At 37.8% G+C, this 24,495-nt stretch overlaps 1 protein-coding gene across 2 annotated transcripts in view; it reads left to right on the forward strand.

Moving 5' to 3' along the window:
- Window positions 1-24,495, forward strand: part of rabgap1 (RAB GTPase activating protein 1) — a 106,472-nt gene that overhangs the window by 65,284 nt on the left and 16,693 nt on the right. For both annotated transcript variants that reach the window (XM_084400521.1, XM_084400522.1), the window contains 7 exons: window positions 10,777-10,890; window positions 14,786-14,860; window positions 15,093-15,218; window positions 16,814-16,957; window positions 17,711-17,752; window positions 18,120-18,248; window positions 22,466-22,558. In XM_084400521.1, coding sequence (XP_084256647.1) covers window positions 10,777-10,890; window positions 14,786-14,860; window positions 15,093-15,218; window positions 16,814-16,957; window positions 17,711-17,752; window positions 18,120-18,248; window positions 22,466-22,558 — 723 coding nt within the window. The remainder of the gene's footprint in view (window positions 1-10,776; window positions 10,891-14,785; window positions 14,861-15,092; window positions 15,219-16,813; window positions 16,958-17,710; window positions 17,753-18,119; window positions 18,249-22,465; window positions 22,559-24,495) is intronic.

Raw genomic sequence — 24,495 nt, forward strand, 5'->3', positions numbered from 1 at the left:
ATGCGTATCTGTTCATTTTCAGATGCTGTAGATATTGTCTTCTAAGGTTGTTTCTACATACCTCTTAGTGTCTGAAGGATATTGTAAGTGGGATTGTACATTGGTTTTATGTACTACATGGATATGAAATTGAATGGATTTTTGAGGCTCTAATGCTGCCCAATCAGGTGTGAGCATTGCATGTTTTGCTTTGTAGATGATGGTACTTCTGTCATGGGTAAAAGTTGGAGAAATGATTTGAACTTTTGGGACATTTTGATGCCAGAGAGCTTTTTTTGTTTGTTTGTTTGTTTTTTGTTCTCCTTATGATGCCAAAGTATTCTTTTTTCCTTTCCTGTGGGAAAACTGCTCTGTTCTTGAAATCAAAGTCAAGGGCTAGTGCTCTCAAGGGAGAAAATCTCCCAATATGACTTGCTCTCCGCTGTGCCATATTAGGACGCAGGACCCAACCGGCCCCTGCCATCGCAGAAAATGGAGGGCTGAGCTGGAACAGTGTGTGTGTTCTCTCCCTGAGGAACACACTTCATCGCCCACACACACACACACACACACACACACAAAAACTACCCTCCTTTACCTCATCTTGATTGTGCTAGGCATCTTTGAGTTTATTCATGTATGTTTTAACAATCCGTTAAATTGCTGAGCCAGACTCCTTAATGAATTGCTCATGATCTTGCCCTCCTTAGCGGGTCTGATTTTTTTTTTTATTTGATTAACTGGAGAGAATAGTTTTTCGCCTTTCACCTTAAATCATTCCAAATTGTATTTAGTTTCTTATCATGAGTGAACACTTTGCCTAAGAGGATATGAAAGCACTGCAAAGTTTTTTGTGATTTAACAGCATTTTGAACTGAAGTTGCTGAAATCTGCTTCTCTGTATTTTCTTCAGCATTTCAACAAATTGTCTGGTGTGTGTGTAGGGCTGTAGCTGAGGTACTGGTGTAGTGTACCACAAATTTTGTAATGATGTCTTGTTTTAGAAAATAATTGTCAATAATATATTTATATTCTGGTATATCTGCACTGAGGAAATAAATGTGATCTTATCCTATCTTATTTGAACGCTTGTCATTGTAAGGAGAAATGTATGGTTGAGTGAGTAGTGTGTGTGTGTGTGTATGATCGATGAATTACTTTTTAATGTAAATGTATGTGCTAGTATGCATTTCTGACAGTACATTAATAAACTGTTGGTACATGCTTGCATTAGCACTTGTTCGTCACGTGCACACATCCACGATTTAACGTCAAAAGTACACGTCGGTGTAATGCATTGGAAAACATTTGCTGACGCTTTTAAGCCTTGCCAACTTAAACATTTGGTTTTCTGTGACATTGGAAAAACAGGATTGTCTTTGTTTTTATAAGTGCTGTAAGTTTCTCATGACCTTATTTGATGTTGCATAAAATTGCTGTGTTCACCAAATTTAACAATTATCTAGGTTTTCTTTGCATGTCTAGACAAGGTTTCGTCAAGCTATAAGACCATCCCAATTGCAAAGCATCAATTTAAACAGGTTTAAAACACAAATCAAAAAGCTTTTTACTCTGCAGTAATATTTGTCTTGCACGTTTCCTAACTAGGAGTGACAAGTTTCCAGCGATAAGTCATTTGTCTGTCTAACCTGCCGCTCGGCACAACGAGCACAGCCTAGTTAATGTTTAATATACAATTATGTGGAGCTGAATTTTGAAGCAGTGAGATTTCACAGTGGACGGACTTCCCAATACAACACCACAGAAAGAGATACCAAGCGACCAGCAAAATGTCCTGGTTAGGACCTGGGCTGTGTGATATATCTACAATATATTTGCAATAATTTTTTCTGTTAATTATAAGAATTAAGCGGTTTAATTTACAATTTTATGATGTTATTATTTAGCCTTTGTTTCATAAAGACCATGTCATTAGACTAGTTTCCCCATCCTTATTTGTCATATACCATGAGTGTAAAGACATGTTTGCTGCTCATTCATTCTACGGATTCATTTAGAAACTAAAATCCAGGAAACAACCCTGGTTTAGCAGAGAAGTACGTGCTCTAAGAAGGGAGTGTAGAAGGGCAGAAAGAAAATGGAAAAAGGATAAATTGCTAACTATTGCAAAATGATTTGTCCAAATTTCAAGTGGTTGCTCTGCAAAGGTCCAAATGCTTTAAAAACTTGATTTCTCAGAACTGTCCAAAGATTCTGTTCTCCACTGTCAACTCTACACTTAATCCTCCCATTGTGGGGTTGGTCTTAATCACAGTCAAGTTGTGAGAAACAAAATCGGATGTATTAAATCTTAGATTTTAGCATATCTATCACAGAAACTCTGGTACTTACATATGAGTCTGACTAACTTTCAAAAATGTTATCCTACTTAATACTCGGAGTTGTTGGATATTATCTACATCTTAAGATTGAACACGTCTTTATGCTTTTCCAACTGCTTTGGTCAAGGACGTGTTGGATTAGGAGATCCAGTTCTTTTACAAAAAAATGTTTTGTTCCATCTTGTTTTAAACATGCTGTGGGTCATCCGTTGCTTAAAAAAGCACACTTTGATCCATCTTATTGAAAGTGTTGGAGAAGGCTGTTTAGAATTTTTTTTTTTTTTTTTTTTTGATGATGATGATGATGATTTGGTGTTCAAGAAACATTTAGAATTATCACTGTTGAAAACAGTTGTGCTGCTTAATATTTTTGTGGAAACCCTTATACAAATAAATGTTGTTCAATAAGCTTTCTTTTCATCAAAGAATCTTGAACAAAAAAAAGTATCATGGTTTTAAAACAACTGTTTTCAACATTAATAATAATAATAATAATAATAAGCATGATTAATATTTGAGCACCAATAATTGATAATAATTGAGTAGCAGATTAAAATGATTTCTGTAGGATCATGTGACACGTAATGATGATGATAAATTCAGCTTTGCTTTAGGAATAAATTCCAATAAATTAATTAATTGAAATATTACTGTTTTTATTGTATTTTTGAACAAATAAATGCAGACTTGGTGAGGACAAGAGACGACTTTATTTATTTAAAATATAAAAAATATCCTAATTTAAAATTGACTGCTAGTGTATTTCTGTGCATTATTTAATTGGTGCATTTAAATGAAAAAAATATCCATTTTCTGTCTTTGTGTTTATTTACTGAAAAGTGTGGAAGACATTACTTAATTATTTTAACAAGATTCTTAGTGTTTTACTTCTTGCATTAAACATTTTAAATCTGTGTGGCTACAATGGCTGTTTGGTTAAATTGATGGTTACTCAGATTAAAAGCACTCTTAAGTCTGCGGCGATAGCCTCGTGGGCAGCGCCGACATATAGCGCGGTTGTGCTTCGGGCGACCCGAGTTCGAGTCCCGGCTCGTGGACCTTTCCCGACTTTTCTCTCTCTCCCACTTCGCTTCCTGTCTGCTTCCTGTCCTATCATAGAAAAGGCAAAAATAAATCAAAAAAAAAAAAAAAAACTTTTAAGTAATTTCAAAGTAAATACATACGTGTATCAAACATCATCAGACGGAAAATGTGTTCAGTGTAACACTGTGTCCTAACTTAGTTTCCACAAAGACTGTTTACATAATACAGTGTACAATTGTACAATCTCATTAAATCTTTCTTTAGTCCCTAATGTATTCTAACAGCCCCCGGTGATCGCTGACTCTCCCAGACATGTGCCCAGTGGGTGAGATGTTGAAAGGAAAAGGATGTGGACCCTCCCTGCCTCCGTCTGTGAGGGAGTGGATTGCAGTCAACCCACCAGCTCACCCAGCCTCAGTCTCTTACTCGCTTTCATCAAGCTCACTACACTTTTTATAATCAGCCTCCCCCCAAGAAAAACAAAATGCCATTTTCGCTCATTGTTGCCGATCAGAATAAACGACCGTAAACAATGGTCAGGAAAAAAAGTACAGTACTTCCTGCGGAAGCAACCTTCCTTCACCACACACACACACACACACACACACACAATCTCACCATCACAGTCAAAACCCAACACAAGTTGTGCTCCGCACTCACGCGAAAGGTTCTCAGATGTCTTATGTCACCATGATTTTCTTAGCACTTTTCAGGGTCCAGGATGACTTTCCCCAATGCCGGCAGAACATAAATATGGCTCCTCAGGTACTGTGTCTTCCCAGCAAACCCTGAACAACTCCTCCTGGAGTAGCTAGACGGAGGCTGAGAACGAGAGTTCAGATACCTTCTGAAAAAATTAATTCGTCCATTAAGTCTTTGTTTATTATTCACCTTTTCCTGCTATTATTTGCATTCTTTCTTTTCTTTAACTCCTCTTGGAAGGAAGAAATTTGTACCTCTTAAAGGGATACTCCACTTTTTTGGGAAATAGGCTCATTTTACAACTCCCCCAGAGTTAAACAGTTGAGTTTTACCGTTTTCGAATCCATTCAGCCGATCTCCGGGTCTGGCGGTACCGCTTTTAGCATAGCTTAGCATAGATAATTGAATCAGACAGGACCATTAGCATCTCTCTCAAAAAAATGACCAAAGCGTTTCTATATTTTTCCTATTTAAAACTTGACTCTTCTGTAGTTACATCGTGTACTAAGACCGACGGAACATGTAAAGTTGCGATTTTCTAGGCTGATATGGCTAGGAACTATACTCTCATTCCTGCGTAATAATCAAGAAACTTTGCTGCCGTACCATGGGTCCAGCAGGCGTAATGATATGACGCAGCGCCTGAACAAAAAATTATATTACTTGATATTTATAAATTAATAATTGATGACATCCGTAAAAAACAATAATAATAATAATAATAAAAAACACTTTACCTTAAAATATATATTAAAAAAAAAAAAAATTTGGGGGGGGGGAAATCATTTCTTGATAGTTGTACCACTTTCTTTTTCTTTTCTTTTTTTGTGTGAAAATTATATCAAACCATTTGAAATTACATTCCTTGGCATATGCATTTTAAAGTAGATTTTTTTTTTTTTTTTTGACCTTCTAATTTGTTTTGTCCCCCTTCAGGTAGTTACGGGCACCTACATCATTTATCAGACATTAGTTTGTGACTTTTTGGCATTAAGTCCATCAGTCCAGATCTGCTTTCCATCCATTTTCTCACCCCAATAGTTGATTTCTCTAATCTGAGACTAAACTACTAAACTTCTGAACCCATTCTGATCTTCCTCAGAGACACGCTTTAGGTCCGGTCAGACTGGCCTGACTATGCTCTGATCTCGGACTGAGCTATTTTTAGCTTCTTCTAGTCCGCCGGATTCACCATAACCCCTGTATGGTGTACAAGTTTCTTCTTAGACCCTTTTCCATTCTCTTCTCATCTTACTAGCTTGTTTGAGCAGTGGGTCAGTTTGCCTCTGCCTGAGTTTGCATAGCAGCTGAGCTACTGGCTGCGGATGCATTATTTAGTGGCTCCTCTCTTCCACATAAACATAGCATCAATTATAGAAAGAGAGGGCAATTAATCTTTGAAAAGGGGGTATGCTTACTAAGGCAGGAATCCGCTGTTAGCACAAGTGTGTGGGCGCTTCCGAGCGACTTGCACGCGTACACACCAGTCTGTTTTGGGTTTCTTCGGAAGAAGAAATAAAAAATATTTCCCTGAAGATAATTTCCTGGCCTTTAGTTTCAGTACCTTTGTCAGCAGGTGGCAATTGACTTGTATTACATGTGGGATGGTGTGAATTAGGTAGGTAGGAGGCCCAAACCTACAACGCATATGGCGACTTTTCTGTGCGAGTCTGGAAAAATACTGACAGAATCAGTGGATCAAGGCGATGACAACTCTTTTGCTTTCACCACCTTGTTCCATTCCTTCTGTCACCATTTTTTCAGTGTGATGGAAGAAAGGCGGTGCGTGACGACCGATATTAATCATGCATTTTGGAGAAGATTGTAGTCTTGTGCTGGAGAGCAGATGAATAAAACATGGTGTCCTTAATTCAGGCTGAACCCCACCGTCCATACATGCTCAGCCAAAGAGAGCTGGGAAAACTAGAGGAGACCAGTGCCAAATGTAACTATTTTGTGTATCTAGTGTAAAATAGATAGAAAAGGGGGGTAAAATAGTAAAAGTCCAATAAAAATACACACTTGTGCCAAAATTTATGACCATTGATGATAAATGATCATAAAAACAAAACTGAAAAGACAAAAATGTCCATAAGGACGCACAAGGGTCAAATAAACATTGATTTTTGTTTTGTTTTTTATTGCTGAATTATGAGTGTTGAACTTGCTTCTCCTGCGTCCTGTTCTTCTGCATGCACCCTCTTTTTTTTAGGAAGTAACGTAATAATGTAACACTGGAGGAGACTCCCCATTTCTACGAGGATGAACGCTTTGTCTGGTGTTCATGTAGTCAGACATTCAAACTGTGATCGTGGTTATTGCATTTTATAGTAAAATAAATGTTATGAAACGGATAGTTCCGGTCCTTGATTCTGATTGGTTGAGCCGCGTTCGAAGCCGTTGTAAATTACTCAACAAACACACACCTGTGACCGCATTACATTAGTGTTACTGCGCAACTGCCGTTTGTGATGCTTTGTTGCTGCATGTGTTGGAACTACATTGTTTGGCGGAGGAATAAATGTGTTATAACGTTATATTTTTTGTTGCTGGTGTTTATTTTATGAATAAAATAAATATTAAAATTAATATTTTTATGGAGTAACCGTTTTATAAAAGCAATAAGCCCCTCGAAGCCGTGTTTTACAGTGGATTTAGAACAGCTATGGGGAACTCCGCTCCGCGTCGTGCCTAACAACACCCCTTAGCTGTTATAAACCCACTGTAAAACACGGCTTCGAGGGGCTTATTGCTTAAGTGATCTGCAGAACCATGAGAGTAGAGATTTCTGTAGTCGTAGATTTTGCCCATGCTCAGGCAAGTGTGTATGTGTGTTAGACAGGCAGTAATGAGTCATTACTCTACTTCTCTTGCATCTGTGATAATAATGAGCACATTTAATAATCATTTTAATTCTGATAGATAGTTAGTATGATTGTATCATGTGACTTCCCTCCTCACGTAAAGGGTCTTTAACATTGCCCAAGGCGGTTACAAGTCAAATGAGGACTTGCATGGAAATAGCAGGGTTGTAGGAATCCGACATGAGCATTATGGGGTGACACTATGAGCACATTAAGGAAGTAGGACTTCACTCTTCCCGGAACTGATGTTGGAATTTAGTCCACTGTCTTTGCTGTACTGTGCAAGTAACTTTTTGGGTTTATAATAACTGACAGCCATGGGCATGATGTAATATTTTGCATTATTGTCTTTTAAAATGCAGTTTTCCCTCAAGCTTCCGTTACTCCATAAATAGAGCGCCTATAAATAGATGTTGTATAATCTAGATTGAGTTTTGTGACACGCATTGCTAAACTGTTTAACAGATTGTTAACAGAAATAAACATAACACAACACAGCCTTTGTTTACGACACTTGCTCTTAGATTTGGGAGCAAAATTTAACATCCAAAGTGATTTAATTCAGCATATTTGTGCCAACACGAGCAGGCTTTGATCTAACGGGTATAATAATAGATGGATGGGAAAACTAAAGTGCGACAGAAATAGGAACGGTTGTCCATTAACAGTCTGCGGCCCCAGGCGCTCATGGTTTGTTTATTATGAGAGCGATCTAGTTGAATGCGATCTAGTTTTTTGCAACAGTCTATCTAGACTGAATTGTTGTTGTTCTGAAAACTTTACATGGTGAGGAGATTATATGACTAGAAATGTTAGCAGTTCCTGATTTCTGACCAGTAGGTTTTAGGGGCTGGTTTAGAAACATGCTTATTGCCTGCATAATGGCCAAGTTACAGCATGGGCTGACCGTCAAAACGAACCAACCAAACTTTGGTTACACCAACATACGTAAAGCTTAATAAAATGTGAACATTTGCTCTCTTCTGTTATTCATCATCCTATTCGGCAACATTTCAGATAATTCAAATCCACAGGAAATTGCAGTATAATCCTAAATTAATTGGATAAATTGAAATTGGAACACGGTGAACTCCAGTGGAGTGATGTTTCTCTGGTCAGGTAAAGTAACATCTCCTCCTGAGTTGGAGTCTCCATGTCTCTATATGTGACCCATGCACAGGCTAATTTTGAGCTACAGGCAAAACGAGTGAAAAATTAAAATTTTGATCGATTTTGAGGTTTTTACAAAAACGTTAAGCCCTCGTCTAGCTTTCCCAGTGCTCCAAATAGCGATTGAACATCTGAAAGTATCTTTATTTGTGTGTTTTCTGAGAGGAGTACCTTTCCTTTGTCCATGAAAAATGCAGTTTTTCTCTGCTCGCTTCTCGACTGGCGCCTCCCCTCAGCACAAGTTTGGTATCGTTTTAAAGCGCAGTATTCCAACTTTGGGAATATTCCTGGCGAATTCTCGATGGCCAATGATATGCTGATGTAAACAAAACGCTCTTACTCGCACCGACTGACAGAGCCGTAACGTGCGCGCAAAGACGCCTCTCACATCCTCAATCTCAAATTTGTCAAGTCTTGGTTTGAACATGTGGAAGTATGAGAAATGCATTTTTAGCCGACTTCCCCTGTAAAGTTATGCTGGTTCACTAGATAGACTAGCAACCAATCTGTCTTCAACCAGCCCTGTGGTCTCTTCAGTTATTAAGAACTGTGATCAGTATCTCTGAGGCTCAAAAGAAAGCCTATATTTAGGTTGAGCAGCACAGCGATATATGATTTAGCTGGAAATTGTACCGTCACATGCTTTTTTTTTAGGGAGCATAATGTAATAGTTGAACTGCTGAGAGCTGTACTTTGACTGAAGACATCTGAGTTGTGCATGGGGATCTCGCAAACTGAGAAATCTCTAGGATCTTTGGTCTTTGCTAGATGGCCTCCAGTGTTTGGCTAACGTACATGTGACCATATCTCATATCTTACAACCTCTGACACTCGAACACACACAGCTTCTGGGATATTCAACATACTCTGTGTCTGTGATGCTGAAGGACACGCTCTTGAGCACACACAGATAAATTTCCACCTCGATTTGTCCACATTGCTCTTTGGGAATAAGAACACCCTGTTCCAGTCGACAGGTCTTGAGGCACTACATTCTTAAACCTGTGGTTTCAAAAGGGGGGGTTGCAGTGATGCCAAAGAAATAGAGATCGACCGATATAGATTTTTTTTTTTTACCGATAACTAGTGATATGTGATTTTCAAAATCATGCTTTATATATATATATATATATATATATAAGCATTCATTTTAAACTAGTTTTAAAAGGTTTATGTGTTGTGTGATAGGCTAAAGAGAATGGAACACGCTGGAATATTTGATGTAATACGCAAAAATCATCAGAAAAATAAACAAAACAGCAAATACATCATCGCAATTACCAAGTCCATCTCATTTGGCATGTTATCAGAATTATTCATGTTTTTGTCGGTCTCTAGATTATGATATACCTGCTGTTTTTATCTATGCGTTTACACAGAACGTCTCTCGCTAAGATAATAATTTTTTTTTTTTATAGAGCTGTAATTATTTAGATGTTTATTAGCTAAATAAATGTAATATAGTAGATGTTTTAAACAAGTGGATCGTGTTAAAAGCTGCATACTGTACGGTGTCATTTCCTGAGCATCAACCCAGAGTGAACCGCACTATGAACGCCATTTTACTAGACTAATGGTGAGCACAAACAACAGAGAGAGAAAATTAATTCAGCACTTTTATTTCCAGCATGCACTCATTCATGGCTGTTTTATTTAAATCATGTAAAGTTACGTCTTTATTGGGACATGACTTGACGAACTCTGTGAGAGCCAAGTTTAAACTACATAACAAGCTTTTATGTAACATTTCTTATTCGTGCATATCTCATTTGTGCATTAATAGCTGTTATGTTAAATAATGTTTATTAATTAAGGGATGCAAGTTATTTTACCTTTGAACACCATTGTTGACTCATCTCCCCTCAGACGCAATGCTTTCATGGCGGTCTTGTGTGCAATTCTTAAAACGGCCACAAGATGGTGACGTTTATCGGTGAATCCGATATTACAAAACCGATACCTGATTATGGGAAAATGCTTAAATATCGGGAAAACGATATATCGGTCAATCTCTACATAGAACTAATTCTTAAAACGGCCACAAGATGGCGGATTATAATATCGGATTATTGGTGTATCCGATATTTCAAAACCTATACCAGATTATGTGAAAATGCTTAAATATCGGGGTAAAATATCGGAGAAACAATATATCGATCGATCTCTACATAGAACAATTGTTTTGGGTTCCCCAAAGAACCTTTTGGTGAACTGTTGTTAAAAAAACGTTTTTTTTTTTTCATAGTGTAAAAAAAACTTTTTTTTAACTTTTTTCCACTATAATTAACCTTTTGTTGAATGAAAAGGTTCAATGGATGTTAAAGGCTCTTCGTGGAACCATAGATGCAAATATAATTATTTTTTTGTTTTTAAATAGTGTGTGTGTGTTTTGTCCATGCCCTACCCATTGCCCCCTAGTGGATAGGAGTGAAAAGTGAATGGAGACCAGCCTGGTTCAACCATTGCCAAGAGTTTGGGATGGGATGATCTGTTTGTTCAAACAAAGACAGATGGAGGGAGTCATTATTTTTACACTTGCGTTTTGTTATGATAGAGAGTGGCACAGAAATCACACACTTTATCTTTAAATTGTATTTTGTTTGGATGTTACACATTGGATATTAGCGATACCTTATGATAACATTTCTCTGAATCTCTCGCTTGTCTTTTACTAGGAATCTCCACAGGACAGTGCCATCACTCGTGACATTAACCGTACGTTTCCTGCACACGACTACTTCAAAGACACCGGCGGTGATGGGCAGGACTCTCTCTATAAGATCTGTAAGGTGAGCCGGTGACCTGACTGCCATTTGCTTTCAATTTGTCTGCTCAGCTCAGATTCTGCACTTTTGTTCTGCTCCTGTTCATTTAGCATCTCCAGCTCTGCAAAATCAATTTCCTACCATTAAGAAAAGTTAAATTAAGTTTGTTCCAGTTTCTTTATAACCTTTCATTTTATAACTTTTTTTAGGCTCATAGGAAATGTTACATGTATAAAAACACTGGATGGATGGATAAATGGATGGGTATATAGCAGGATGCATTAATAAATAGTTATAGATGGATGGATATCTAGATGGATGGATGGGTATATAGCAGGATGCATTAATAAATAGTTATAGATGGATGGATATCTAGATGGATGGATGGATAAATGGATGGGTATATAGCAGGATGCATTAATAAATAGTTATAGATGGATGGATATCTAGATGGATGGATGGATAAATGGATGGGTATATAGCAGGATGCATTAATAAATAGTTATAGATGGATGGATATCTAGATGGATGGATGGATAAATGGATGGGTATATAGCAGGATGCATTAATAAATAGTTACAGATGGATGGATATCTAGATGGATGGATGGATAAATGGATGGGTATATAGCAGGATGCATTAATAAATAGTTATAGATGGATGGATATCTAGATGGATGGATGGATAAATGGATGGGTATATAGCAGGATGCATTAATAAATAGTTATGGATGGATGGATATCTAGATGGATGGATGGATGGATAAATGGATGGGTATATAGCAGGATGCATTAATAAATAGTTATAGATGGATGGATGGATGATATCTAGATGGATGGATTGATTAATGGATGGATGGATAAAGATGAATATAGATCTTTGGATGGAGATATAAATGGTTGGATGGATGGATAGATATGTAGATGGATGCATGGATGGATGATAGATATATACATGGATGAATGAATAGGTATAGAAGGATGGATGATATCTAGATGGCTGGATATATAGATGGATAAATGGATGGATAAAGATGAATGTATAGATGTTTGGATGGAGATATAAAATGGATGGATGGATATGGATATGGATTGGTGGGTGTATTGATAATTGGATGGATAGATAAATAGGTCGATGTATAGATGGTTGGGTGTATATAGTGATGGATGTATAAATGTATATATAGCGAGATTGATATAGATATCGCTGGATTTATGGATATATGGATTGGAAATTAAATGAACTGACAGCTCTCATTCAAATAGAGGGAGCTGATACTGACAGAAGGGCACAGCTAAATGTGACATTTATTATAATGAGATTGTGACATTATTTTTAAGTTCATTAAAATTAAAAGTTGTTATAATATGTTTTAAGCCTATTAAATGTTAAAAATTGTGGCTTTTAATTATACTGTAAAAAATATTTTGAATAGAGGCATCAGTAGCACTACTGGTATCAGTAGCCGCGTTTCCACTGTCGGGCCAGGGCCGGGCCAGGGCTTTAAACGGGCCGTGCCGGGCTAATAGCCTCGGGCCAATAGCACCGGGCATGCGTTTCCACTGTCGGGCCAGAAGCTCCACAGCGCTTCACTAAAACACGCCCGTAACACGCCTCTCTGGGACAACGTCACACTAACCCATCATTTCACCAACAAATGGAAGTTTTATAAGAAAACTAATCAGAAATCACTGGAAACAGCGTTGAAAACAAACACGATAAAAGCGGCCGTTTGCTAGCTTTTTTTGTTTGTTTGTTTGTTTAGCAGCTAGCACAGTTGAATATTTAAAACCCAAGCATCGATGTTTTACCACAGGTTTACAATAAAAAGTGATACATTGATCATAATGAATTAATTTATGTAAAAATTGCACATTAGTCACTCAGAAATAAATTACCGTTAGGTCTATTTCACAAAAGAAAGAGGACACACTTACTTTTTCAGTCGCGTCTGTTTCTTTATCTGGTAACTTAGTTACAGGACATATTTACATCACATTTAGAAAAAATGATCATTTCTACAAATATATGCCATACGACCTGAGGAGCTTTAGCACTCTCTCGACTCCCATACAGATATTTTCAGTCAGAGAAACAGAGGAAGCTCCCGAAAAAAAAAAGTTACTTTATTTTTTGATAGTCCGGTTTAAAGAGACGAGACGTAGGTTATGACAGATAAAATAAAAACATGAATGTGATAGCCTTTAAGATTGGTCTGATTTCTTCAAGCGTTCGCTATGTTTTTTTTTTTTACTATGCGTATCTTCAAGCGTTTACTATGTTTACTATGGTAACGGCTAGCGCGCATAGTCTTTTGCATCACAAACAGAAGGCATTCAAACATGAACGCGATTTAAATTATTTTATTTTTAAGTCTTTAATGCTGACAGAATCATCCGGCGCTGGTAAACTCCTCCTCTGTTGGTAACCACTCCTCTAGCCCGAGCTGGCCCGCTTTGGCCCAAGGTATTCGACGGGCCAGAAATCCTGGCCGTTGGCCTCGAGTAAGCCCCGATCAAGCCCCGGAAGTGACAGTGGAAACACGACTGGCCCTGGCACGCACTAGCACGGCCCGGCCCTGGCCCGACAGTGGAAACGCGGCTAGTGATACTGACTTTCATTCACAGTACTTAGTAAAAAGATAGATCATTTTAACATATGTATTACAATATAAAAATATATATTCAAAAAAGGTATGTTAGGTGTAATTAATCATAATAAGTTACAGAAAAACGTGTGAAAAGTTAGTTATTTTTTTTTATTGATTGACAGCAATGCAACAATGCAGTAGTATGTGTAGATTCATCACAATCTGTATTCATGTTTTGAACATCCACAATCAATTGGCTTTTTCAAAGCATATAAAGATGGTGGAAGTTCAGTAACCCAAATCACCTGTTTACGCAAAACACAAAAAGCTCAGATTTTCTCCCAAAAAATAATGAGGTCAGTGGTTTTAATATGAAAGCCACAACTGATGAGGGGAATGAGGAGATCGATGGTTAGGTTTCCATCTTTGGGCGTCTCTTAATAATTCACCAGCCCTCTCTCCGACTGTTACCGGCATCATTCACAGAGCACCATAGATTTCTCATATTGACTACACAGTTTGATTCAGTGCTCTCAGTCCACAGTTCACAGAGTTTATTAGCACTGCAGTTTATGATTGTCACAACATTAGCTGGCATGTTAGCACTTTCAGAGGTATGTAGGTCAATCTGGAAGATTCTGAGGTATAGGATTTAAAGGGATAGTTCACCCAAAAATGTAATTCAGCCATCATTTACTCGCCCTCATGTCGTTCCAAACCTGTAAGACTTTCATTCAACTTCGGAACACAAATGAAATCTGAGAGATTCCTGTCCCGCCATTGACAGTCCACGCAACTACCACTTTGACGCTTCAAAAAGTTAATTAAGAGATCATAAAAACAATCCATATGAGTTGAGCGGTTTCATCCGAATTCTATGAAGAGGCACGACCGCTTTATATGATAAACAGATTGAATTTAGGTTTTTATTCACATATAAACTTTCCTCAAAGGACACATCAGATATGGTTAACGGAAGCTTGCTTAACTCTTGCTCTTTATTAAATTTTTGAAGCGACAAAGTGTGTTGCGCAGCTGTCAGTGGAGGGACAGAAAGCACTCAGATTTCCTTTCAAATATCTTCATTTGTGTTTCGAAGATGAATGAAAGTCTTACGGGTTTGCGACGACATGAGTGTGAGTAATTGATGAACACGTTCAAATCTTTGGTTGAACTAACCCTTTAAATGTGAATGATTCTTTCCGCGTCTGTAATTTTTTTTTTATCATATTATAATAACCAGTTATTTTCATCTAAATTGCTACCAAGCAATTTATAGCATTATCACCCATGATTCCAATGTAACCTTCTGTATCCTCCATCCTGCAGGCGTACTCTGTATATGATGAAGAAATTGGTTACTGTCAAGGACAGTCCTTCCTTGCCGCTGTGCTGCTACTACATGTGAGTGTCACGGACTCTTAAACCAAAGCATCTACAACATCTATAACATTTAATATAATGGCATATTTGTGTATTTGCACTTGCAAAATATTTTACTTAGTCAAGTAAACTCCTTGGTTTGAACTAATGCATGTGGCATCATCCTTTGAGATGAGAGGTGGTGCCATCTAGTGGAGATTCCCTGTCGTGGGGTTTGTGATCATTGATGGTTTGCGGCCTCCTTTGTGTGCAGATGCCAGAGGAGCAGGCGTTCAGCGTGCTGGTCAAGATCATGTTTGAGTACGGTCTCAGGGAGCTCTTCAAGCAGAACTTTGAAGACCTGCACTGCAAGTTCTTCCAGCTGGAGAGACTCATGCAGGTTAGTGTTACAAACTATGCGTATTAGTTGATGTATTCGGTTACAAATAATGACAGAATTTGCTAAAGGAAGGACAAAATAAGATCACATTTTAAATAAGCGGTTTAAATATCCAAATGTGCTATTCTTCCTGTTGAAGAATTAGTCTCTGATGTATACTACACTACATAAAAAAGAAGAATATTTTGTCATCTTTAAAGTAAGATAAAGTCTCCTCAGAAGTACAACTACACTATATATTAAGATATTAATGCTTTTTGAATGTAAGTCTATTTCGTCACATACTGTGTACTGTAATTCAAAAGTTTGGAGCTGTAAAGATTTCTTATTCTTCTGCTCACCAAGGCTGCATTTATTTTATAAAAAAATACAGAAAAAACTATAATATTTTGAAATATTATTACAATTTCAAATAACTGTTTTCCACTTGAATATATTTTAAACAGTAATTTATTCCTGTGATGCAAAGCTGAATTTTCAGTATCATTACTCTAGTCTTTAGTATCACATGATCCTTCAGAAATCATTCTAATATGTAGATTTGATGCTCAAGAAACATTTATTATCATTATCAATGTTAAAAACAGTTGTGCTAATTAACACAAAGTTCTGTCATGAAACTCTAGATGGCTCAGGCTGATTGGTTCCTGCTGTATCAGTAGCCAATGAGCTGCTCAACCTTTAAAACTTGTTCAGTAATTGCTGTAGCAGTTGCAGCGTGCTTTCAGAAACCCTCCACCTTTCCCAGCTCCACCTGTGTAGATCTGCTACTGGTAATTCATGTACGCTATTGTACAGCAGCAGCATGTCTTGCTTGCTCACAGCAGCGTGTCGTGTCGTGTCGTGTGTGTGACCACATATCCATTGCCATGTCACCCTGTAGCCCAAGACTGGTTGCCCACTGAAGCTAAGCAGGGCTGAGCCTGGTTAGTACCTGGATGGGAGACCTCCTGAGAAAACCAGGTTGCTGCTGGAAGAGGTGTTAGTGAGGCCAGCAGGGGGTGCTCACCCTGTGGTCTGTGTGGGTCCTAATGCCCCAGTATAGTGACGGGGACACTATACTGTCAAAGAGCACCGTCCTTCGGATGAGACGTAAAACCGAGGTCCTGACTCTCTGTGGTCATTAAAAATCCCAGGATGTCTTTCGAAAGAGTAGGGGTGTAACCCCGGCATCCTGGCCAAATTTGCCCAGTGGCCTCTGTCCATCATGGCCTCCTAATCATCCTCATATACTGATTGGCTTCATCACTGTCTCCTCTCCACCAGTAAGCTGGTGTGTGGTGAGCGTTCTGGCGCAATATGGCTGCCGTCGCATCATCCAAGTGGATGCTGCACATTGGTGGTGGTTGAGGAGATCCCCCCCTTCTATGTAAAGCGCTTTGAGTGCTGAGAAAAGCGCTATATAAATGTAATGAATTATTATTTATTATTATATCAACATGGTCATACCCATTACCATGCCAAACACTCTGAGAGTTGTCATGACAGAAATATTTTTGTGGAAACCATGATACATTGAATAAGTGGAACGTTGTATTGACCAATCAGCATCCGCGACCGGTACTATAAGTGGCTTCTGCCTCTCTGTGTTGTAGGAATGCATTCCAGACCTGTACGCACACTTCCTGAACCTGGGTTTGGAAGCACACATGTACGCCTCCCAGTGGTTCCTCACACTCTTCACAGCCAAATTCCCTCTTTACATGGTCTTTCACATCATAGACCTTCTGCTGTGTGAGGTAATATTTCATTCTTACCTGCTTTACCTCATTTGTTACTTTACCCACTTTACCTGTTAATTTGGAGTTAATGGTTTCCTGTTCTTTACTATCTCATGGACTCAACTTGATTTTTATCGTTTTTAACCATCTTTTGTCATTTTGATATTACCATACTGATTTCTGTAATTGTATGTCACATTAATGTATTTTACAATGTTTTAGAGTATGAAAATGAAAAATAAGCAAATGAAGAAAAAATCACAGATTTGATCAAACCAATGCAAATTCTCACTGATGTTTGTGCTGATGTCGTCTCACCAAAATCTGTCACTTCTGGGAGGATAATGTCATTAACTTTTAAAACGTCAATGTCATGTAATGAAATGTCATTAAAACTATTATAACGTGATGTAAATATTGAGGACAAAAGAATAGTCCTATAAATAATTACCAGATAAAACAACAATTACAAGACAACAAGTTTAGCTTGTGACATTTCCATAGGAGAAAGAAAACAAATACCTGAAAAATAAACGCCTGAAATATTTAAATTGCTAGTTTGTCAGAGGATAAGTTGATGCAGCACCTGAGAACATGACAATACTGCAACATCTAATCAAGACAACATTATTTTGAATTTCAACTAATATGATTTTCTTTGACAATATTTGATCTAATATAATAAAACATGAAGTGGGCATGAAAATGTACTTGATCATAATAGGAATGACCCATTTTTCCTCCTCTTAATCTTGTATTCTTTCCTTTCAGGGCATCAGTGTAATTTTCAATGTGGCTCTTGCGTTATTGAAGGTAAGGAAATGCTTACGAAATCATTTGCAACTTTTCATCTTTTTTTTCTTCTTCCGATTTTCTTTTTTTAACCAAGAAAGCAAAGAAAATACAGGCCTGTGCTGTTTCCTGAAAATTAACCTGCAAAGCTTCATCACCATGTCACAGCTATTAAAAGAATGTTAAGATGTAATAAGCACACACAATAATTAGTAGCTACACTACATTGTGATCAGATGTTTCTTAGTGCTCTCATCCAACCCTATAGGAAGAGAGACAATCTACCAGTGACCACATCACACCTCGACAGCAGAAATTGAGCAACGTTAACACGAGCTTTACTGTCTGACTCTAGAAACATTCTGAAAGGCTCTCTGTCTGTCCACAGACGTCTAAAGATGACCTGATACAGGCGGACTTTGAGGGCGCGCTGAAGTTCTTTCGAGTGCCAGTGCCCAAGCGCTATCGCTCTGAGGAGAACGCCAAGAAGCTCATGGAGCTAGCGTGCAGTATGAAGGTAACCGGCACATGTTCAGGCTTTCAAGTGCTTTCAAAAGTATTTCATGTGATGATCATGGAATTTAAAATGCTGTTTTTATTTTTATTTGTTAAGTTGCTAGTGTAAAAATTGGGCAAATGAGAGAGCATTTTTCTCTTCATCAGTGTCCCCAAAAATGGCAAAAGCAGTGATTTTTGACTCCTGAATGCACTTCTGCTGGGTGCCAGAGCCACTGAGTGCTTCACCATCTGTTTTACTAGTGTAAATGTGCTTTTCATTTAGTTCTTGCTGTGAATAGACCACTCAACGCAAGTCGCACAGCTTTTTTGCGCTGTGTTTTATGGGACAGTAAGTGTGTGGATGTAATTCTCTGGATTGACCAGAGGAGGACACTGCAGGGGTAAAAAAGAGACCCATGATAAAAAAAAGTTATTGGTTCTTGTTTTTATTGTATTACAGCATCTGTCCTCACGTGTTATTTATACATCTACTGTATTTAAAAAAAAAAATTATATACTTTTTTTCTTAACAAATCATATCATCTCCATAAAAAAGGAAAGGTAAATGAATACTTGCATTTACTCTCCCTCATGTTGTTCCAAACCAATAAGAATTTGGTTCATCCTCTGAACCCTATTTTTAATATCTGTATCTTTTTTTTCCCCATCCATTAAAAGTCCACGCAACCAAAACTTTCACATCAACACATTAAAAAGTACATAAAGACATCAATCATGAATGGAGCAGTTTAATCCAAGTCTATCACTTTGTAGGATAAACAGATTTAACCTTTTATTCACATATAAACATTGATCAGCGACATACATAGAGCACATCAAATATGGTAAACAGAAGCTAAACGTGAATATCAAAGTTGAATTTTTGGGTGAACAAGCCCTTATTTTCAGTGTCCTGAGTCTTTTGAACGCCACTGTATCTGTCTACCTTTGCGCTTTGATCCCTGTATCAGTTCCTCATTGCCGTCAAAACATGACTGATTGAGTTTCTTTTGGGTCTTGCTGCTTTTCCTCCAAATACAAGCTAACCTTTATTCCCTTTTCCCCTCAGTCACGCCATCCCACCACAACACTGAAAGCTCACTTTCACTGCTGAGTTTGGGTGTGTTTGTGTGCTCTTTCAATACGAGGGGCCCAGCGTTAGAAAATCAGAAGCCCACGGCCCCTTCCTCGGTTTAACACCAGTCGCGATCAAAAGCGCTTTCACAGACTACGACACTTCATTTCACTGCATCCGGGCCTAATTGTTCCCTGGGGTGTCGCTGAAAACACGCTGACTGATGAACTACTCTTGACATTGAGGGCTTTTATATGGATCTCATTTCATCTGTGGGAGCATTACGGATTAAATATGGAACAGAGCCGGTTCTGTGTCCTAGAGCTAGTCAGATATGGCGCAGTGCTAAATAGAGCTCATTTACAAACCTGCACGTACCTGCGGCTCTTGCATCGGTTTCACGCTCTTCTTCTGAGAAATGGCTGATGCTGAACACACAAAACACACTCAGTCTCACAGAAAATGGGGTCATTCGATGAAAATGAGCCAGTATTGAGCTGCAGGTGGATAAATGTGGCACGGCTTGTGTCCAGTGTGCATGAACAGAAATCCGGTTAAATCAATTAGTGCTTAGTCTTGTTGCAATTGGATAAATTAGCTTGTTCAGAGCAAGTTTCACAGTTTTAAAGTCATAAAACTTCATGCTAGTTGATTCTTGACTATCGACATCAAGTCTGGTCCACTTTGGAGCAGATAATTACCAAGAGCTGAAAGGAAGGGGGGCCCGTCTGACAGACATGTGAAGTGACCAACACCTATGTGGTACTTTACGAATGTTCCTTGACGGAGTAAAATTGCGTAGAAGTCAGCCAATACGATTGAATTTTAAGAGTTTAAGATCTTGTTAGGGCCGGGCGATATACCAGTAGACCTGATAAACTGGTACAAATTTGTTAACCGGTAGAGATTTTGGATTATTGTCTCTATCACGGTTACCCTGGAAACCCAGAGTTCTCGCGAGAGCACAAGTTGAATTTGCTCAGCGAGTCACTCTGGCGTCGAGTAATGATGCTCATTAACTATGCCCTTGTAGCCGAGCTGCACCAATCAAATCGGTGTATCTGATATAGGTGGGCCAGAGGTGAGATGACGACAGCGCTGTGACGTCGAAGTCATTAGTAAACTTTGCAAGATGGCTATGGATGTTGTTTGAAACGGCTTTGGCCGCTACAATGAACGAGTTAGACTTGGCTTTTTATCTAAAAGAGGAACAGCGTCTTGCTGCTCAAATCGTTCCTTTGCAAGAAGGGCGTTTTTGCTGTTTTGCCGACCGGACATGGCAAGAGTATAATCTACCAGTTAGCTCCGCTGGTAGCTAAGCGTATGAGGCTTGTTGTGATTGGTCGTAGTGTTATCCAATTGCGTGCAGTGAGATTTTCAAATGCATGCTTGGTGCCGCCCCTCGAGCTGGCCGAGTTTCATTACTCAATGCCAGACCCTTAATCTTTTGGATTTGGGTCTGGATTTCCAGGCTATATCACGGTTGCGCTCATGTGACATTGCAGTGCTGCATTTTCGCAAAACTTTATCCTTTTAATTCATCTTTAAACCTTTCCAATTTAAACTTTCAATTGATTTTAAACTGTTTAAGTGCAATAAGAAGTGAAAGAGAACTTAATTCAAAATGTCAGTTTTTGCCAGTATTCACGTAAACGCAGTTGGTTATCCTAAATTAACGTAATAGTTGGTGAAAAATTGGATTTGTGTAAATATATTGGATCTGTGCATTAGGTCTTAAAGTGACAGCAGCATCATATACCTGCTGCTGTCGGCGTTCTTAATATTAATAAAAAATAAAGATTCTTGACTGAATTACTTTTGTAGCTTTAATAAGAATCATTGTATATATATACTTCATACAGACTCATACATTATTCAGTTTCTGTAGTAGAGCTGCACGATTCTGGATAAATTGAGAATCTTTTTTTTTGTTAAAAATAGAGATCACAATTCTCCCACGATTCTGAATACATAAACAAAATAACAAGTAAGTTTGAATGAATGATTCAATGACTCACTAGTCACTTCAGTGTTTTTTAATGAATCTCTTGAATGAACAATTCAATGACGAATATATATTTTTTAACAGTCACTTGTCGCCATCTACTGGCACAATGATGAAATTGATGCAATCTTTAGTTGAAGCATCAATTTATTTTCAAAGGTGATTTACTCTATTTTGATTGCTACCATATACATCAGTGTTTATATCCTTACTATAAACTTTTATCCCAGTACTTCTGTGATAATTTGAATTATTGTAAGACCGAAATAATCCTTTGTCATTTTATTTAAAATTAGTTTTATTGTTTAGAATTTATTACTGGCTGTGTAAGGTCTTCAGTAAGTTTGAGGAGTTTGTATTTATATTAATTAGACTATCAGTTTTTGCTTTGGTATCAAAAGTGGCATTGAGAATTGCGAGATTTAAATTTTTTCTACAATTATGGCATAAAAAAATCCTTATTTCCACCAAAAAAAAAAAAAAAAAAAAAAAAAAACAATATTGAGAAATGTTTTCATAAAATAAAATAGCTTGTATCAGAATTTGTCATTTCGCTGACCCCTATCTCTTGTCGTATTTGAGCAGAAATTAAGGTATTTATAATATGTTATCTATATTTATTTTATTTTTATTTGTAATATATGGTCCATCTATTGAAAGTCTACACAACAAAAAAATTTACACATCAAAAACATTCATAAAAACAAAAGTTATCCATATAAATCATGCAATCTAATCCAAGTCTTCAGAAGAGATATTATTGCTTTATATTGTAAACAGATTTAATTAACTAGTGTTAGTTTTGCTTTGGTATCAAAATTGGTTATAGACTAGTAATTACTACTAGAGTAACTAGTATTAGGCCCAGTTTTTTCTTTGGTATCAAAATTATTAAGAATTGTGAAATTTCAATGTAATCTAAAATGTATGCATCGTAACCTTGTTTGCAACAAAAATGGCTATATCATAAAATACATTAGTCGTGAAATAAAATAGCTATAACGGTTTTGGTCATATCATCGACCCCTAGCTCTTATCGTGTTTTGGCTTATCGCCATTTGATCTTTGTGGACTTGTTAAACTATGCCCTGTGTCCCTGGGCTACACTTTATCATGTCAATACTCTCTTCTGTGTCTTTGTTTTTGAATGTCGCAGATCAGTCAGAAGAAGCTGAAGAAGTATGAGAAAGAATACCACACCATTCGAGAGCAACAGGAACAGCAGGAGGCGCCCATCGAGAGATATGAGGTACATTTATTTTGAGTCTGTTTGACTGTCTGACCGCATGAAGCGTCTCTGTCGGATTTACACATCTGCATTCATGACCGTGCGCATGAATATTTACATGGCTCTTTAGGTTGCGCGTGCGTTTGCCCATATGCGTGTAATCTAGCCGTTAGATTTCGTTTTACCCCGCAATCAGAACTAGTTTTCTCTTCAGCGCTGAGCTCAAACTCATTTTCTTTCATTTCCATCCTGTATCTTGTGCCATTAGCATATGTGCTTTATGCTTATAATGAGCAGCGATGTGAAACGAGGTTACCGCTGGGCTCATAGATGATGAAAAAATGGCCAGATGGATTCCTGATAACGGCGGCCTGCCAGTCAACTGTTAGCCTGAGCCCAGCTCACGAGGAATTACTCTGATCAGGAACTGTCAGTCATGCCTGAATGTCTACACACACACACACACACACACACACAGTAAAAATTCAGTTTGAATTCTCTACAACAAAACATTGGCTCCTAAATACCACAATTAGATAATAGTTTGCTAGAGTTGCCCAGATCTTGCGTTAGTTCAACGGCATTAAACTTCTAATTAGAACTGTTAATAGAAAACGCAACTACAAATAAGAAGACATACTTACATGTTGTGATCCAACAACAGATTGTCCCGACAAAGTGCTTCATTTCAGGAGAAGCTTTTATGTGTAGCCTGCACCGTGGTTCTGGAAGCCAACTGCCACAGAGAGGCCCCAGAGATGTTTCAGTAGCAGCACCACTGCTCTGAATGTACCGGCAGGTGGAGGCGTAAAAATGAAGTGACGTGATGAAGTCAAAAGTTCAGTGTTTATTCCAATAAGTGAAAAACAAAGGTTTTCCAATAGAGTGCAAATGGTATTTACAGTGAAAATCCAAAAGAGACAAAAATAAATAAATGAACTGTTCAAAGTTATTCGCAAACAAACTTTTGGCTATGCCAATAAATTGACCCAAAATAGAGCAACAACTACAAACCAACTCAACTCAATGAGCTTCCTAACAACACTGAGGCCCTCTTAAAAAGGCTAAGCCCCTCCTACTTGGACTAAACCATTTAGTAATTAAAGGTAATAAATACATTTAAGTAGATTATAAATAAAATAATAAAATAGATTAAACAGTAACAAAGAGATAAACTGTTAGAATAATACAAAATGTATAAACATTTGAAACAAAACAAACTTAATTCATTATTAATGTTTAACAATGTTTAACGAAGAATCAAACAGAACACCAATATCCCCCTCACACATGAGAACAGTTAACTGTGCCTTCTTTTGGCGGGAAAGAGATATTCAAAAATGGTGGCAGTTACTGTGACCGGGTTTTGTCTGTTTGCTATGGGAAAATGTTCCAGTACGTAAGTATGACAATTTATATTATTCAAGTGGTTAATTTAACCCCCTGAGGTCGGCGGTATCGCCGGCGATACCAGCTCGCTTTTTTTTATCAGTGTAAAAGAAACTCATAAATACTCTGTTGACTTTGATTTTCCATAGGAGTTTCATACATCAATCGATTCTGTTAAATGTGTATTATTTTTCTGTATACTCACAATAAAAACAAAGTGTTGTGCTTTTCGCCAAATTAAGAAAAATAATCACGGAGCGAGTTCTGCCTTCTCTCTGTCCGTGTAGTCCATTCTGAAACGCGTCCGAAAATGAATCATAACTCAGCGAATACTTCTCACACAGGCACGTGATATATGTCTTTATGAAGCTTGAAATCTCTTCTTTTAAATGAAGTAATTAATAAAAAAAACAAATGTTTTCAACTCATGTAATCCGTTTGAAAGCAAGGAGAGGTACCGTTTTTTCCTTCTGCCTAATTATCTCTATAATGAACTGAGGCCGCCCCGCCCCCGGCGCTATTGACATGGTAAATAGTTTAGGTGATCTATGCTTCGCACCCGCCCCCCG

The sequence above is a fragment of the Rutilus rutilus genome, assembly GCF_951802725.1.
Source record: "Rutilus rutilus genome assembly, chromosome: 25".
Taxonomy (NCBI): Eukaryota; Metazoa; Chordata; class Actinopteri; order Cypriniformes; family Leuciscidae; genus Rutilus; species Rutilus rutilus.